This window comes from Micrasema longulum, unplaced genomic scaffold, assembly GCF_059751315.1.
Source record: "Micrasema longulum isolate JH-2025_06_02 unplaced genomic scaffold, ASM5975131v1 h1tg001495l, whole genome shotgun sequence".
In the NCBI taxonomy this organism is placed as follows: Eukaryota; Metazoa; Arthropoda; class Insecta; order Trichoptera; family Brachycentridae; genus Micrasema; species Micrasema longulum.
In genome coordinates this window covers 1-19,376 of record NW_028278679.1, presented here as the reverse complement: position 1 = coordinate 19,376, position 19,376 = coordinate 1, and the positions used below count along the sequence as shown (strand labels likewise).

General features: G+C 41.2%; 1 protein-coding gene across 1 annotated transcript in view; it reads right to left on the bottom strand.

The window, feature by feature from the left end:
* nst (phosphoglucomutase 3-like protein nst) overlaps positions 1-19,286 on the bottom strand; it is a 33,959-nt gene extending 14,673 nt beyond the window's left edge. Inside the window, exons 1-3 of the mRNA XM_088236056.1 lie at positions 19,085-19,286; positions 2,700-2,770; positions 1,084-1,216 (exon numbers count right to left, since the gene is read on the bottom strand). Coding sequence (XP_088092182.1) covers positions 1,084-1,216; positions 2,700-2,770; positions 19,085-19,185 — 305 coding nt within the window. The 5' untranslated portion in view covers positions 19,186-19,286. The remainder of the gene's footprint in view (positions 1-1,083; positions 1,217-2,699; positions 2,771-19,084) is intronic.
* Between the last annotated feature and the right edge of the window lie 90 nt (positions 19,287-19,376).

Sequence of the window (19,376 nt, the reverse complement as noted above, 5' to 3'; positions counted from 1 at the left end):
AGAATCCTGCAGTTCTTTGGGCATATTTCTAGGGGGAACTCTGATTGTTTGGAGAAAACTATTCTCCTGCGAAGTGTTGAAGGGACAAGGTCGCGTAGACGTCAACCGACAAAATGGAGCAGCACAGTCACTAAATTATCAGAATCATCACTGACAAATGCCTATAGAAGAGCACAAGACCGTTCCAGATGGAGGCAGACTGTCCACAGACGAGCCATACCTCAGGTGTAATCACCATCCTCAGACATAAGGCATGGATTGAAGAGAGACACAAATTTTATAATTCAGGGTAACGATATAATCCTGTTCTAGAAAAACTCTAATCTGTAGAGATGGACTAAGTCCAATTTAACCAAGAATGATAATTACTGAAACACAATATCATTTAAAATTTACAGCTGGAAACTAAAATATTGCATTAAAACCTGGTTAGGTTTAGATGATTGAAATAAAGGTTGTGGTTCCGTGGCTAGTGTCGCACACTCACAGATCAAAGGTCCGAGGTTCGAACACCTGTCTACCACAACTTTATTCCCATTTTCTAATATTTACAACTCGTTGAAAAGGGCCCCCCAAAATTGAAATATTTCAGTAAGGCCCTTCGCACACAAGAAAACCGAAACCAAACTAAAACTGGATGGCCACAGCAGTTCCAAATTGGTTAGTGACCAAGTGTCTCTGGCGACGCTACTCAAGTTTTACGATTTCAGTAATTATCTCATCTAACAGTGCACACTATCAACGTCACATTGTGTTTGAAATGTCTACAGAATGAAGTGATGATAAAAATGCCATTCTTTATTATTATCAATGAAGGTGGAATCTTATAAAAAAAAAATTTGGGTTTTATCTGAAAATACCTCGAAACTTGCAACACTTTCGTAAGACTTGAAAAATTTTAAGACTTTTAGGTCGGCTTTAAAACCTGACTTTTGAGAAGTTACGTCGTGTGCAAATCGCCATTGAAATGCACAAGAGAGCAATTTTAGTTGCCAACTCGTTTTTTTTAGTTTAGTAAACGGACTTAATCCTAAGAACGCAAATATTTCCATATTATAAAGAAATACATTTGAAAATACTCACTTAACATTGGCCAATTTAGTTGCCTGTTCCTCCCAGCTTATCTCCAACATTTCACCATGGGGATCAATCAGTTTAACTCCATTATCAGGTTCCAGATTATGTGAAGCTGTTATCATCACACCGATTGTCGCCCCTGTGAAAATAACATGCCTCAGATACTTTCTTATTTTTCCTGTCCACGACCCACTCACATGGGTAAATATCATAACATTCATATTTTCGGAATATTTTACTTTCGATTGATTCTAGCTGATGGTTTGAATTAAATCTTATTTGACCAACATACTGGGACACTTTTGTTACTGACTGCTATGGAGGCAATATCTCCTCCTACCATATAGTTACTTCAGTTTTACGAAGGCTAGAGCCATCTTTTCACTACCAATGTCTTTGAGACTGACTGTCGTTTCCTAAATGAGTGGTCAAATTTGTCTTATGCAGTGATGTATTTCCGTTGACCATATAGGTAGTTATAAGAACACAATTATATACAGGGTGTTCTTTAAACCCTGTCACATCCGAAACCACAATGACCAGTATGGGCAAGAAGACATATTAGCATATTTTAAAAAATATTTAGAACAAAGAAATTTTTTTAAAATAAAATATTAAAAAAACAAATGGTTGCTTACTTCTGCAGGGGAAAAGCGAGGGGAGCGCGGTGCAGTATCAGACTTCCCCCTTCTCTTTTGGATATTTTTTTTTAAAAAATTTTATTCGTTCTAAAAAAATATTTCAATGTGCCAATATGTCCTCTTGGTCATACTGATCATCGCTGTTTCGGATGTGACAGGGTTTAAAGAACACCCTGTATATTGAAATAAAATAAATAAAAAACAAAAATAATATGTCTTGTCTTCAGAAAACATCCATGTTACTTAATATTGTTTATTAATTTATTTTTTTATATCAAATAAGTAAGTGTATAATAATTATACTGGTTACTTTAAAAGAAAGGCTATTATGAAATATGTTTGTAATACAAGGTCTCAGAGCTAGTGATTAAATCAGGTTACAAAACGAGTCATACAACAATATTAGGAGCAAAAAAAGTTAGTTAGAAATGCTTCATATCAACTTAGTACTTTCAACTCATTGTGATTCTAATCAAATGAGTTAGATGCATACAAAGGTCAATGGAAAAATATATTTAATTTTAACAAAAATAAGTGTTCAAATAGAAATAATTATGTAATGATCAAGCAAAAGGATAAGGACGGAGAAGCATGTGAAGAGGATAAGAAGGAAACAGTTGAAATATATATATGTATATATTTAGTATTATAGCACCTACCATACTGCATATTACATTTTGGTACAAGTTTAAGCGCTAATAATGTGATATTATTATTTGGTTTATCATGTATTTACTAAATAGATCGTTATATATTATTTATTTTGTATTACGAAGAGCATTGTGCCATAAAATTCAAATAAAATAAGACGAAAAAATTCAATTGTCTTTAGAGTAAATATTTTGCAAAACTTTGAATCAACAATCAATTGATTAGACAAAGATATGGATTTTAAAGATCTATAAAGATAGCGTTATTTATCTATGATAAGTAATATTATCTTAGTACAAATGTAACGTATTGAATAATAAGGAAACTCACCATTCTTTACTCGTGAACGAAGTACAGCCAGAAGACCCATTCTGTAAAGGACGTGATCCAAATACATGGCCCTGAAAAACAAATAAAATATTCTTGATTATTTATTTATAAATGCCATTTTTGTTATAATAAATATCATCATTCCCTTTCCACACCTAATGGTGCATAGGGGAATTGGTACACCAATCGCAGCGTATCTTGATTTTTTTGTTACGTGAAGGTAAGATGATCAGTCTTACGCTTCAGGTGCCAATCAAGGGACTCCGTAATATTGTAGGGTAAAATCATTTTTTAAAAATAAATATTTCATGTCAACCATGTCGAGAATCGAGCCCGAGACTTCTTGCACTACACCACAGGCCGACAAATATAATAAATATACTCATTATTAAAACTAAAATGATGATTTAAAGATGAAATTAAATCAGTATAAGACATACTAATATATTTTTGGTACAAATCAACAATAAAAAGACTATTAATAATAATAATAATAATAATAATAGTAATATTTGGCTAATTTATATAGCGCCATTTTTGTAAAAAATCACCTCAAGGGCGTTTTACAATTGTATACCTAAACTTACATTCTAACTAAACTTAAGTGATATATTATATTTCCAGATTTAAAATTGAGGGTATGATAGTCTTAGGCAGTGGGATTTTAGTTGGGATCTGAACTGACTGGGACTGTCGATGATTCGTAAGTTTGAAGGCAATTGGTTCCAAGCAGAGGGGCCGGCAGCAGCAAAAGCACGATCTCCAAATCTAGTGTTTGGGGAGCGCCGGATTTCGACAAGTTTTCCTCTTCCTGAATCAAATGCTGACCTAACAGTAAATTTTATTTGAAATGTATTTTCCCTAATACAAAGGTCCGATAGGTATTTTGGAGATATTTTAGAAAGGGATTTGAATACTGTCCAGCAAAGCTTGTATTTTATTCTCTCTGGGCTTTTTAACCCAATCCACGCGGGCGACTCACCGGTGAGCCACCGTGTACTTGCCCTGTACGCGGGCGACTCACTGGTGAGTCGCGAGTTTCTCACGCGATATCTGAATGAAAACATACTAGCTGAAGTCCAAACTTTGTCTCTAAAAAATCTCGAATCATCACACTACTGACATCTTGCGTCTTTTATCCAAAATATGGTTCCCAGCTAATCAGGCAACAGTTTTAAGACGAACCCTAATTTTGATTTGATCGACAGCAGTTTTAAATCTTCCCGCGCCGTTGAGAACGTGGTGACGTAAGTGGGTATTTAGTTCAGATAAGCGGCGGCCTGCAACGACTCCCAATCGAAGTATTCTTTGCTTTTTTGCGTATGTGAAGAACTACATATAATTAATCGGTTCCGTTTTATTAGTGAGTTTATTTCATTCGGTGATGTGTTAGTAAATATAATAAGCAAACAGTCATAATGTGCATCCTGTTTTAGTGTAACATGCTTTAACATAGTAAGATATTTTAGTATATATCAGTAAACTTCTATTATCGCGTTTAAAACTTTTTTGATTTATATTTCTCGTATTTATTTATTTATAAGTGTTTTTTTTAGTATCGCGTAGTAAAAAAAAACTGAACATTGAAATAATATATTTAATAAGTTATGGTGCGTGTTTTTTAGAAATTGATTTTTTGAGTGTTTTTTTTTTAGTTCCCAAAATTTAAAATGTCGGGTCCCGGTCTTAGCAGCGATGAAATTTTGAATAATTTAGAATCAATAGACTCAGATTTTGAAATGACTGAGAGTGAAAATAGTACTGAAGCTGTTGAACCCGATAACTATGATTCCGATACTGAAATCACTGTCGAGGAAAGTGATGACGCCTCGTGGATTGCAGGCCCTTTTGTACCTATAATACACGAATTCGATGATTTCGCATCAGGTATTAATCCTAATACAATGTTAACTGAAGATTCCGTAGAACTGGACTTTTTTGAACATTTTTTGAATAGAGATATTATGACAAAAATAGTTAACGAATCCAATAAGTTTTATCTGTACAAAATGAGCACTGTTGATTTTACGGAAAAGGCGAGAATTCACAAATGGGTGGACACAACAGTTTCGGAAATGTATGTTTTCATGGCTATAACTTTCGCAATGACGAGGACTAAGCGTTTGACGATAGAAGAATATTGGAGTACAAATTTTATACTTCACACTCCGTTTTTTGGAATGACGATGCCCAGAGACAGGTACCAATTATTGTTGCAAATGCTCCATTTTAGTGATAGTAATGTCCAAACACCGACTGACAAACTTTATAAAATTAGATTTCTTCTTGACCATACCAGAACAATTTTTAAAGCAACCATGATGCCTCATGAAAATTTATGTATCGACGAAAGCATTATTGTTTTCAAAGGTCGTTTATTATTTAAACAATACATCCCTTCGAAACGTCACAGGTTTGGCATAAAAATGTTTGTTTTGTGCGACGTCACAACGGGTTTTATTCTCGATTTTATTAAATACGTCGGAGCTGAAACTGAAATCGATAATACGCACTGTCTCGGTATTACAGGTGCTGTAGTTACCACACTGTTATCGGACTATTTTGGAAATGGTCATAATTTATGGTGCGATAACTGGTATACCAGTCCCCAGTTATTTAAGTATCTTCACGACCAAAAAACTAATGCCTGTGGCACCGTCCGAAAAAACAGAAAAGATATGCCAATTTTCGAAAAACTGAAAAAAGGAGAAGTGCAATCAAAGTCTCAGTCTCCATTACTAGCAATAAAATGGCACGATAAACGCGAAGTACACATGCTTACAACACTTCACGATGAATCTATGGCGTCATCGGGGAAAACCAATAGGACAACAGGAGAACCTATTTTAAAACCGCAATGTGTATTAGATTACAATAAAAACATGGGGCTGGTTGACAAAGCAGACATGATGCTTAGCAACTTGAATTGCATGAGAAAATCAGTTAAGTGGTATAGAAAAGTAGCTTTTCATATTATTGACCTTTATTTGTTAAATGCACATATTATGTTTCAAACAATAAAATCAAAAAAAATTAGCTTGGCCGATTTCCAATTGGCAGTAATTGAACAATTAGTGAAAAAATATCACAAAGTTGTACCCCATATTTTCCATCCTACAACATCAAGCGATAACCCACTTCGAGCATCCTCGTCAATAACGAATAAACATATACTCGTTAAAATTCTTCCAACAGAAAAAGTGCCAAACCCCCGTCGAAGATGTCGTGTCTGTGCTACTTCTAAACTAAAACCGAAAATGAGAAAACAAACTAAATTTGTGTGTGCGGAATGTAATGTGGCGCTGTGCGTTGACAAATGTTTTCAAATATATCATGACAAAAAAAAATACTGATTTCTCTGACAGTTATAATAGAAAACATTTCGTTGTTTATGTATTTTTAAGTGTTTTATTTTTAATCTAAGACCTTTTCAAGTGTTTACTATAAAAACTATAACGGCGCCCGGCGGTGTAGTCTGCTGCGGTACCCGCGCATGGCTCTGTTATGCGGTACGTATTATTATATACTATATGCACGCATCTACTTATGTAGTCTAGCTATGGCGACGCTGGCCTTGTATGGGAGATTATTTTCGATGATTTATCGAGTTTTAGTAACGTTTGAGGTGTTTATTTACATTTAGAAACGTACTTTAGAATCTTTGTGATGATTTCATTAACACAAGATGTTAAAATATGAGCGTTATTATTGTTTAAAGTCATAAATAAGATTAGGCAAAAGGACTGCCGCGTGTGAACGTAGCCGGGGATATTTTTGTCGCGTCGAATAGGTTAACCAGTGCAAACCTCGAAGATTTGAGAATATTTTTTTTACTCCAGTAATAAGCCTTGCTGCTGCATTGAAAACAGATTGAAGTTTATTAGTTTGATATTTTGGGAGATTTGCGTATATTCCATTTCAGTAATCTAGACGCAAAAGGACAAGAGCTTTAGTTGCATATATAGGAATATTAAGTTATGTTTACCATTTTATTGAGTTTTATCTAGTTATACTATTGAGTTATATATACCATTTTATTCGGAATTTTCAGTTGCATCGTATGAGCTCCCGTGGAGATCGGACGTAAATTTTGGCGCTTACGTCATAAACCCTCTCGTATGGCGTTCATAAAATTAACGGATTTATATCACACGAAACTTGACTTTTTTCAAGAATTGTCGTTTATGTTTACTAAAAAGTATTTTTGGACTGTTCAGCAAATTTTTCTTAGTTGTACTGTACAAGTCACAGTTTGGACTGTATTCCACAATCCTGTAGCAAGGGGTAGGTGTTGGCCGTGTCTCGCTGCCGTCGTCGCTCTCGGGGTCGTAAATCCCGAAAGTTATGTAGTCTCGAAATTCCTCTCAAGTCCGGTGTCACTGCGTAGGTCGGTGGAAGATACTGGTTCGTAGTCCTGGGGTGAAGCGATGGTCAAGTCCAAGGTGTAGATCCAGTAGTAGAGCGGGAGGTCGGGCGGGGTGACGAAATGAAACAATCAGACTAACTTGATGTCTCGAGGCGAACTCAATATTTATTGTTGTAAATGTACACATTATATAGGGCGTGTTGCGGGCTCCCGCTACCTGCGTCCGAACCGGCGTTAGGCCAATACGGGAGTGGGGGGGGAAATACCGCTCCCACTATACCCGGCCGGCGCGCCTCCCCCAAAGTGCATATAGGGAGGTGCCGGCGCTCGGCCCGGTCACTTCGCTGGGAGCCGCCGCACGCGCCACATCAATTACAAAATGCCTTTTTTAAGGCAGTCCTTAGTCTTTATACAAATACAAATATGCATGTTAGGGCAATAACGCGTCAAACGTCTAGATTCAGGCCCTTTTTAGGGCCTGTAACACAAATTCCTGCTCTATAGTACCCCGGTATCGCTAAAGTCAGACCCGAAAGTGGAATATTCATCCTTTATTGTGGGTCCAACATTTAGCCTACAGATACCGGGGGCCCTAACTATATTATTGCATTTTATTCTCATATTTAACCGTCCGTTACACTCCCCCCGATGCCACGCTGTTCGGCTGCGGGGGCATCTTCTTCTCTGGACGGTCCTCTAGCAGTAGTGGGATGAGCCGGATCGCTGGTCGGGCATATTCTCCGGCCGCCGTCTGAACTCGTGCGGTCCGCACCTGTCCATCGGCAGCCAGTCGTGTCTCCATGATCCTCCCTCTTGTCCACTGGTTGCGGGGTGATGATGGGTCGGCGATCACTACAAGATCGCCGACTTTTAATGGCTCCGATCTATCGAGCCACTTTTTCCTCTGTGCTAGTGTAGGCAGAAACTCGCCCAGCCAGCGTCGCCAAAATTTGTCGGCTAGTTGCTGAGCTATCCGCCACTGCTTTCTCAGGCAGATATTCTCCGTTTCTTTGGGGTAGAAGGCGAGATGTGTGCGTGCCCCGGCCGAACCAATTAGGAAGTGGTTCAGAGTCAATGGGGTTTCATCTGCGGGGTCCACCGCCACATGGCTAAGGGGACGGCTGTTTACCGAGAATTCGGCCTCGGCGAACGCCGTCAACAGGGTCTCCTCTCGTGGAGATTGTTCTTTGAGGATAGCGACTAGGGAGGTTTTAACTGATCTCACTAGTCGCTCCCACGCGCCACCCATATGCGGTGAGGATGGCGGTATATACTTCCATTCTACGCCTTTATTTGCAAGTTCTATTTGGAATGCGGCGTCATTATGGAGATCGGCAATTGATTCTCGCATTTCTCTGTCGGCGCCGTGGAAATTTGTTCCGTTATCGGAATGGATCACCCTTGGTTGGCCTCTTCTAGCGGTCATCCGTCTGATGGCTTGGATGGCCGCGTCACTTGTCAGGGATGATGCCAACTCAAGGTGTATGGCTCTGGTCGTCATACAGGTGAATAAAACACCGTATCGCTTCTCCCGGCGTCGCCCTATCGTAACATATAGGGGGCCAAAGTAGTCCAACCCACAGTGGGTGAATGGTCGTTGGTAGCTGGCCACTCGCGCCTCCGGTATCTGGCCCATTTGCGGTGTGCCGGCTAGTCCTCGCCGAACTCGGCAGATGGCGCATCTGTGACTTATATTTCTCAGCGTCCCTCGTAACTTGAGCACGTAGAAGTTACGTCTCACGTCACATAACACTCTCTCCGTCCCCGGATGCCCGGCTCGTCTGTGGTACTCCTCCAGGAGCAGGCGGGTATATCTATGGGCGCCATCCAATATTATAGGCGCCCTCAGTCCTTCTGATGTATCTGTGTTCCTCAAGCGTGTTCCCATTCGCACGGCACCCTTGTCGTCTATGTGCGGCGTCAGCCCGTATAGGCGGCTCCGCGCAGGGAGTCGCTCCCCCCGTCTCAGGGTAGGTATATCGCCGCCGAAAGCGTCCGCTTGCGACTGACGGACCCAATGGAGCTCAGCATTTTCTAGCTCCCCGGCCGTCAGTTCGCCAACTTTGCGGGCGCCGTCTCTTCGGCGGCTTTTTCTCACGAAGCGCAGTACCCACGCCGTTGTTCTTATCAAGCGATTCCACGACGAGAATCGCTGTGGCGCGGGTAGCGCCTCGCTGGTGGTTATCGCCAGTACCACTCGCTCTGCTTTCTTCTCCAGCATCGCATCGTCCGGAGTGGGCGTCATCTTCTTTTCTCGAGGCCATGATCCTTCTCCTTGCCGGAGGTAGTCTGGCCCCTGGAACCATACTCCTTCGAGGGACAGGTCAAGCGGGCGGCCATCTCTCGTACCGATGTCGGCGGGGTTGAGTTTTGTCGGCACCCACTTCCAGTCCGCGGCGTCGGTGAGTTCGTCTATCTCACCTAGCCGATTGGCCACGAACGTTGAGTAAGCGCGCGGCTCCGACCGGATCCAGCACAGGACCGTTGTGGAGTCAGTCCAGTACACCACCTTTTCTATGGCGCACTGGGTTTCTCTCCTGATGGTGGCCGCCAGTCTGGCCGCCATGAGTGCGCCCTGTAGCTCAAGGCGCGGTATTGACATCACCTTTAACGGCGTCACTTTGCATTTACTGCTGATAAAGGTGGTCTTCTTGCCCTCGGTCGTGTTCTCCACGTAGTAAGCTACTGCGCAGATCGCCACTTCCGAGGCGTCGCTGAATAGATGTAGTTCTCGGCGGTTCCACCGACTTACTATGGCGCATCTGGGGACGGCGCAATTTAAATTTTCTAACTGTGCGATCCAATTTTGCCATCTAGTCTTATGATCTTCTCTTATCGTTTCGTCCCATCCGGTTTGAGCCCTCCATACATCCTGTAGGAGCATCTTAGAGCGGATGACGAGACATCCCAGGAATCCGACCGGGTCAAAAACTCGCATCACTGCACTCAACAGCTCCCTTTTAGTGGGCCAACTGTCGCTACCCTGGCCGAGTGGGTCGTCGAATTGATAAATAAACTCATCTGTGGCAGGTCTCCAAGTCACTCCCAGGACTCGTCCTGTGAATTCATTTGTAGCGCCGGCCGTCTCGTGCGCTTCCGTTAGGTATATCGGCGTGGCCGGCGCGGCGCGCGCTTCAGGCGGCACCAAACTGAGCACTTCACTCTTGTTGCTAGCCCAGTTCGTCAGTGTAAACCCGCCTCGGCGTAGGACTTCGGATACCCGGACCATTTTCTCAGCAGCGCCGGCATCGTCCATGGCGTCCAAATAATCATCCATATAAAATTTGGATTTGCATGCCGCCGCTGCCTCCGGGAACTCGTTCTGACTCTGTTCGGCCACTGTATTTCGCACATACTGCGCAGAACTTGGTGAGCACGCGGCTCCAAAAGTCATTGACGTCATCTTGTAGGTTTTCGGCATCGACTCCGGATTATCTCGCCAGAGATAAAGTTGAGCGAGTTGATCTTGTTTTGTGATTTTTATTTGTAAAAACATTTCACTTATGTCCGCCGCAAGCGCTATATGTCCCTCCCGGAATCGAAACATATTTCCCAATAGCGATGATAATAGGTCCGGTCCGGCCATTAACTTGTCGTTGAGAGAGACGCCTCTATACTTGCTTGCGGCGTCGAAGACTACCCGTATTTTGGCGGGTTTCTTCGGATTAATGACCGCAAAATGTGGCAGGTACCACCTCTTTGGTACGTTATTTAATTCACTTTCACATACCTCGGATGCATATCCCTTTTGTAAGTATCCGTTCATTTTCTCATGATATGCGGCGGCAAGCTCTCTGTTATTTCTTAATTTTCTTTCCACTCCTTCCAGGCGGCTGAGAGCGTGTTGCCTATTGTTGGGCAACCACGTATCTCCGTCTTTCCACAAGAGTCCAGTCTCCCAATGTCCATCCTGAAGAGGTTTTGTCGTGGCTTGCATGATCGCGTATGCGCGCGTTATCTGTCTGTCAACGCGCGTGGCACTCGTTACTCCCAACGAGTCGATTGTGAAGTTATTTTTTACAAGACTTTGTAAATTAACGCAGCACTTGGTTTGCTGCGCACTATCACAGTCAGTCGGGCTTGTGGGTAGCTCCGACACGATACGCTCGTTCTGTCCGCGGCACTCGTGATTTACTTCGGTGGTTACAAACGGCCTTACTGGCCCGTTACACTCGCGATTCACTTCCGCGATTGTAAGCGGCATTACTAGCGAGCTATACTCGCTATTCACTTCGGCGGTTGTGAGTGGCATTACTAGCCCGTTACGCGCGCGATTCACTGCCGCGGTTATAGGCGGCATTACAAGCCCGCTACACTCGCGATTCACTACCGTAGAGCACTTTGATTTACTCATAGTCGCGAGCGTAATGTTGTTTTGCGCCAGTGCGCTGCCGTTGACTCTACCGTGAGTCACCCAGCCTAACAAGGTTCTTGAACGGATTTCATCACCGTTCGTTATCACTTCCCGCGACACTATTACGCCAGCGTTGTCTTGCCCGATGATCATTTGTGGCTTGACAATTCTCGAACCGTTCGCGGTTCCACTGCGTGCACACGGCGCTTGTGGAAGGTTCAATTCTCGCACTGTGTTCGCTCCGATGCGATATGAAATGTCACTATTTCCTTTTATGTTCACTTGCACTCGGCGCGTGTCTATTGTTGCACTATTTCCACCGATTCCGCGGATCGAGATCACATCACTGCGTCCGCGGGCTCCCACTTTGTTCGCGACTTCATTGTCTATCAACGTGATAGTGGAACCTTCGTCCAGCATCGCGTTCACTGTTACGCGACCCCGTGGTCCGCTTATTTCCACTTCGATCACTTTTAATAAAACTTTCGAGTCACTATTCGGTCCGCTCATTACCCCGACGAACTGATTCCCGTCGGGCACTATTGCGGTTTCACTAACGCTGTCCGCGCTATTCACTCGCGGCTCGCTGTGTAATAACTTGTGATGGTTCGCTGTACACGTACCCACGTTGCACTTAGCGGTGCTTCGGCACTGGTTTGCTCGGTGTCCGTCACTCAGGCACCGATAACACAATTTTCTATTTCGCACAAAGTCTCGTCGCGTCAATAACGACATCTTCGCAAACTCGTTACATGCACTTAACTTATGACCGCTACGGCCGCACTTCGCGCACTTTGATTCTGTTGTTGGCCGTGATTCCGTCGCCGCGAACACTGTTTCCTTTCCACGCGCCGGTAACTTCGTCTTTTCAAAGGCGCAGGCGTCCTTGGCGTTGTCCGCGAAAACCATGATCCAGTCCACGAAGTCGCGAAGTGTTGCCTTCTTGTTAGCTCCTTTCCGCGACATCACCCAGAGTTGCCGCGTGAAAAACGGGAGTCGAAGCACCATCTCGTTCAGCAGTTCGTCCGAATGCAGATGTTCTTTGCGCCTCTTTTCCAACGTGAGGCACATGTTCCGTACGGCAATCGCGAACTCCACTAAATCGTCCATGGTGCTTTCTGCCGTCAGTCGCGGTGATTTTCGCAGCTTGTCCAACTGCGTGCTCATGATGACGTCCGGGCGGTCGTAGTGCGTCTCGAGGGTGCTCATGATCTTATGAACATCCTTTGATTCCACTAGTAGTCCCTCCACTAGCGCCCGGGCGGGCCCTTTGAGTGCCTTCTTCAGCCTGAGAAGGTTTTCCGGGTCCGTCAGTTGGCACAGCTCTGAAGACTCCCAGAATTGGTCGCAGAATGCCGGCCAATGCACGGGGCTGCCGCTGAAGTCCTGTAGCTCCCTGGCGTTCCCCTGTCGAGCGAGCATGGCGCCGATGCGTGTTTCCTCTTCCTGGGTTTGTCCTCGATTCCCTCCTTGCTTTGCCAGCAAGGCCTCGAGTGCCAGCGTGAAACGGTCGGCTGGTTCGGCGTTGGTGTGCTCCTCGACCCATCTCTCTGTGTTGCGGCGCGCCGTTTCCTTCGGCCTCGCCTCTTGATTGTCCTCCTCAGAGAAAGGCTCGTTCCTCTTGGGGTAGACAGGATCAATGACTAGCGCGTCCCGGTCCTGGGGCGCGCTCGATGTAGCTTCCTTCTCCGCCTGGGCCAGAGCGGTCCGCGCTCTGAGTTGCGCGGTGTCTGGCTGAGCGGCTAGCTTGCTTGTAGTTCCCAAAAGCGACATCAATTGCTTGATTTGCTTCTCGTAGTGTCTTCTCTCCCGACGCCTCTCAGATCTCTCGTTCTGCAGCGTCTCGTCAGTCGCAGTCGGCGAGGGGGTTGCTTCTTCCTGAAGAGTGATGTCACCTTCCGAATCGGAATCTCCATCCGATACGGGCTTGGTGGGCTGCTCCTCGGCGTTCTTTCCAGAGCGTAGTGAGGCGGGCATCGTAGATTCGTCTCGGCTGAAGACTCAAAGTAGATGGCAGCTTAAGATCACAATCCGGCGAGTCGAAGGACCAGAAACTGTACTGTACAAGTCACAGTTTGGACTGTATTCCACAATCCTGTAGCAAGGGGTAGGTGTTGGCCGTGTCTCGCTGCCGTCGTCGCTCTCGGGGTCGTAAATCCCGAAAGTTATGTAGTCTCGAAATTCCTCTCAAGTCCGGTGTCACTGCGTAGGTCGGTGGAAGATACTGGTTCGTAGTCCTGGGGTGAAGCGATGGTCAAGTCCAAGGTGTAGATCCAGTAGTAGAGCGGGAGGTCGGGCGGGGTGACGAAATGAAACAATCAGACTAACTTGATGTCTCGAGGCGAACTCAATATTTATTGTTGTAAATGTACACATTATATAGGGCGTGTTGCGGGCTCCCGCTACCTGCGTCCGAACCGGCGTTAGGCCAATACGGGAGTGGGGGGGAAATACCGCTCCCACTATACCCGGCCGGCGCGCCTCCCCCAAAGTGCATATAGGGAGGTGCCGGCGCTCGGCCCGGTCACTTCGCTGGGAGCCGCCGCACGCGCCACATCAATTACAAAATGCCTTTTTTAAGGCAGTCCTTAGTCTTTATACAAATACAAATATGCATGTTAGGGCAATAACGCGTCAAACGTCTAGATTCAGGCCCTTTTTAGGGCCTGTAACACAAATTCCTGCTCTATAGTACCCCGGTATCGCTAAAGTCAGACCCGAAAGTGGAATATTCATCCTTTATTGTGGGTCCAACATTTAGCCTACAGATACCGGGGGCCCTAACTATATTATTGCATTTTATTCTCATATTTAACCGTCCGTTACATTAGTGGTAAACAAATATCATTACCACATCAAACATTTTACTTCATGTAAAAATGAAACTTGCATGTCATTAGAACTAATTAACTTTAAAACGTACAAAGTACGCAGAAAACAGCCATTTTACCCATTTTATTTTTGCATATTTGGCGTTTCAGGTTAAATTCCTTTTAAAGTTTTTCTTCATTTAAGTTGTTTTCTTGCCGTAAAATTACATAAATAAATTTGTATAACAATAAAAAAAATGACCACGTGTAGAATTCTTCCGGTACAAGTATGAAATTTATTATTTTCGAGTGATGTATAATTAAATCAACCTGCGTGTTGATCTGACGTGGTCTTGTGGTTAGTGTCGCAGACTCACGGATCAGAGGTCCAAGGTTTGAATTTCGCTCTACCATAACCTGAATCCATTTTCTAATAGTGAGTTATTTACAACTCGTTAGAAAAGGCCCCAAAAATTAAAACCTTTGGACATGAGAATGTGTGTGATCAAAAAATGGTTTAATAACACTGCATCTGCGAAAAACAGAAGATATATTGTTTAATTTGTAAATACAATCCAATTTATGAAATAAGTATTCAATTAGTTATATTTTTAAGTACGTTTTTCAAAATTTTAGCGGCTGCCAGCTTGTGTATGTTGCTGCGGTAACGAATTACACTTAAATAAATATGAACAAAGGAAATAATGTGTATATCTCTTTCTTACATTAACGATTACAAGTGTATTGTGATTTGCTATATCTTTAAAAATTTCGAGGGCAATGCAATATTTACTTCGTGGCGGGCAGTTTGAATATGTCCATTTATTTTTAGGGGCCACGTGATCGTCAACCAAAAGACTGATTTATAACTAATGTGCCTAATATGCAATGAAAGAATTGCCGTAATGAAAGAAGACAATTTGAAACGGCGTTTTAATACAAAACATGCTGACTACAACACTCGTTACCCTGAACGTGCTGGTTTATGAAAAAAATAAGCGAAATCTGCAGGGCCAGAAAAGAGCACTTCGCAGGGCAGATCTGGCCCGCGGGCTGCCAATTGCTGGTTTAGGAGTAACGTGTCTATTTATTATACTTCAGCGCTATTTTCATATAAAATTGATGGTCAATACTGTGTCATTTTATTAGATTTTTTTACAGGTTTCCTTTTGATAACTTACATATAATATTTTAACTATAAAAACACAAGAATCAGAATAAATAAAATACTTCTACATAGGCCAGTCACGATCCATGATAACTAACATTATGTATTATCAGATTACAAAATTTTATTCTTTTTTAAAACACAAGACAATTATTAGGTGATAAATACATAAATAAAAACATTCAAATATAATACTGATGTTTTTTGTAGATACGAGGAATGTTCAGAAAGTAAGCGTACTAAATTGTTTTAGAAAAAGTGCATTTGAAAAAAATTACAGGATATTGTAGATACACTTGTTGACTATTTTTCCACATAATCGCCACCCCGTTCAATTCATGTGGTGAGCCGTGGCACAAGCTTCTTTATACCCTCCTCGAATAACTCTCTCACCAGCTCCCTCCCCCCCTCAGAACCTCTTTCTACACCTGCTCGTCGGTTGAAAATTTAATTCCACCCATGTGTACCTTCAGAAAAGATGATAATCTGAAGGCACCAAGTCAGGAGAATACGGAGGTTGTTCAAAACATCCCAACCAAGGGAGTCCAAGAGCACCTTGGTGGCTAAGGCCGTGTGGCAAACATGCCTCGTATCTCTTAATAAAACTTCATAGTTCATGATTTAGATAAAATATCAATAAAATCCCTTAGTTAAGTTTTAGGAATCTTCAGGACATTTTCAACTTGTATAATTGAAATTGATATAAATAAGCAGACTTTTAATACAAAAAATATTTATCCGTGCTATGCGAATACAGCAGTTAATCTGTTTAACTGTATAAGAGAACGAAAATAGAACTTAAAATAAAGAAGACAGAGACACTGTTCTATGGCCGGTATTTGTTTGAAAGAGACAAAAATAAAACAAGAAATTCGTTCAATCAGTCGGTTATTGGCAGCGCACGCTAGTTCAATGACCAGCGTATATATGATTTTCAAATTTATTTTGCTACAAAAGACCTAAATTATATTAGAATTTTTATTAATTATGGAAAAGGAATTATTTTGTAGTTTTTTTTTTACAAACATCCGAACTACAGTTCTGTCTTTTGCTTGAGGGAGCACTGCGTGCAATGAATTTTTTGAGCACAGCCTTTTAAGAGTTAAAATATTTTTTGAAAAATAGGAAGTGTTCTAACTTTTCTAAATTCGACCACAGATTTCACCCAATTTGTGTATTACACGACACAATACTCATCGGGTCATATCTTGCGCAAGATCTTGAGCCATTTTCTGACCCATGTGATATAAGCTTTAGTCCCATGGAGTTGGGACGCTTTTCCTCATAATTCGAATGACTTAAGAATTTCGAAATAAATACATTTTCACAAAGACGACGTCAATTAATGAGGAAATAAAATAATAAAACATTGATGTACAGTTTAAATAGAATAAAGCAACATCTATATCCATCTATCATATTATTTAAAATCCAAGACAGACAATTTAGTAGAGTGTGTGATTCCCAGACATACAATAAAAGTAAACATGATTTGAAAATAGATGAAAACCAATAATCCCGCACTAAAAATAGAATAAAGATAACACATTACTGCAAAGGATTGAGATAGCATTTAGATTGATGGCAACTCCACAGTGTGGTTTCAAGGTGTTTAAAAGCAAACAACATATTAACAATGTTATGATTGTAACTTTTCAATGTGTTACGAATCATAAGCATATCAATTAAAAGAATTTAATAAATCGTGTTATAAATACAGCGTGTAAAGTGGCCGCTTTAACCAACCAATGACAGGTCATAAGCCCTCTAAATGCCTAGACTTATATATTCCCTTCTCAAAAACGTTTTCCCTCTCTGTTGCGATAAATTTTATTCTTAATAACTCCATAGAGCAGAGGTTGGCAAACTGCATTAGTCAAAAGGGCCAAAGATCAGCATTACGATGATGATTTCTTGTGAGAGCCAAATTTCTTTTCGTTAACTGTTTCCTCTTCAAAGCCAGCGAACCTTATTATGCAGTGAAGATCCCCGTATTTAACCGTACTTAACCCTTCTGTTACTGTGCCAAAAACATCCGCGCGTTACAGTGCTTTGTACATGCAAAAAATGAGAGATTAAAAATTGAAAAAATTTTAATTCAGAGGCAATTGCTTCAATTATTTATATTTGAAGTAAAAAGTAGTAATATTTTTAATGTAATTGCTAAAAACATGAAAAAACCATTAGCCCATGCTCGCAAGGCGAACGAGAGAACCACCCCTGACTCCACACTTAGTCAGTTCCTTTCTTTGATCCATTGTGCATTAATTAGAGAGAAAACTCTTTCAACATTCGCATTATGTGCGCTTACACAAAAGTAAAACTCACAGACGTAGAAGAAAGACAGAGCGAGATGCACCTATGCACGGTACAGGGCCGGCACTCACTGCTCAGCGGCATCCTTGTAAAATACACAAAAGGAGGACATGCAGTAGGTTAGGGAGTTAGGGAAGACATGTCCTCGTTTAGGATACTATCTGGCAACCCTATACACAAAGGACTGCAGACAGACTACAGATAATCTAGAGAAATCTATTACCAAAAAAATGTTGCAGTAAAAGGAATTGTAATTGTTTAGTAGATTTTTAGACGTATATTATTTTTGTATTTGGCCTACAAGAATATTCAGATTAAAAAAAAATAATTATACATGGATATTTATGGTATTATTTTATTAATACTAACATTTTCTTATTACTTTTATTTTAGTTTAAAAGTTGTAAAGATGTACTTTTGTCTAATTATTATTTTTAGACTGTTGTTTCAATGAATAAAGTTCTTAAATATTTAGGTTTGCTGCGAGGTAATATTTCTTATGAAGAAAATACTTATTTCATCTTTCGGAATTATGTTGTTTGTTTAGGCGGGTTTAAATTTTAACAGGCGCGTCTTGGCGCTGGCCATTTGCTTTATAACAAACTCAGTCAGATTAAAGAGACAGTCGAACAGTTGGTTTGATCTGATTGTTTTCTGCTTTTTGATTTACAAGACTGTCAAGTTCCAGTACTACAAAGACAATACAGTGATGTTGTTACTAAACCGTCATTATTATTATTATGTTTTTTACTAAAAATAATAAAAATGTTACTATGCCCATATTTATGCCAAAGATCATAAACTATAATTTTTAATTAATTTAAAAAAAGATGCATCAAAATGTAGTGATCATGAATATATTATTACAAAATCAAAATTGACATATAAATTGCACAAATACTTATACATTAGCCACAAATTGCACAAAATAAATAATGCCTTTGTTTCAACACAATACATTTCAATTATACCAATTAATTATGTAATAAATTTATTTCATATCATTTGCCATCTACTCCTATTGTATCGAATGATTTATACATATGTACAAATTACTTGGCTTGATTCATTCACAAACATTAAGATAATATAAAAAACTATTCATATTCATCGTCATGCAGTCACTTCCTATAATAAATAAATATATTCGTCCGGACATAATTAAAATAAAGAGTCACTGTCGAAAATATCGGGTTCCCATCATCAAAATTCTATCACCGTTTAAACATATGGACGAATAAGGAGAGCCAATGTTGTGACAAGGGAATTAAAATAAATGAATACTGAATGTTATGACTCATTCTAGGAGTCAGAGTTCTTTATGAAAAATCCATTTTATAACCTCAGAAATCGAATATTTTAGGGACTTACTTCGTTCGGAAGCCCGCGGTTCCATATTGGATGACTTGGTCTGTAGTTCTCGGGTGCATTTCTCTAGCGAAAGCGTAAACGGTTCTGTAGTTACCTGTCATTTTACTTGGTATTTATTTAACGGCGCGTTATGCCATTCAAGAACTACCACCACAAACGTCAGTCTACGTCATGAAAGTAAACGAGTTTTTATCGAGACTCCTCGTGTGTCAGATTTACCTATCAACAAAACTGCGGCAAATGGCAGATGAAGAAGATTTCTATAATCTGTAATATTACCGTCGGTAAAACA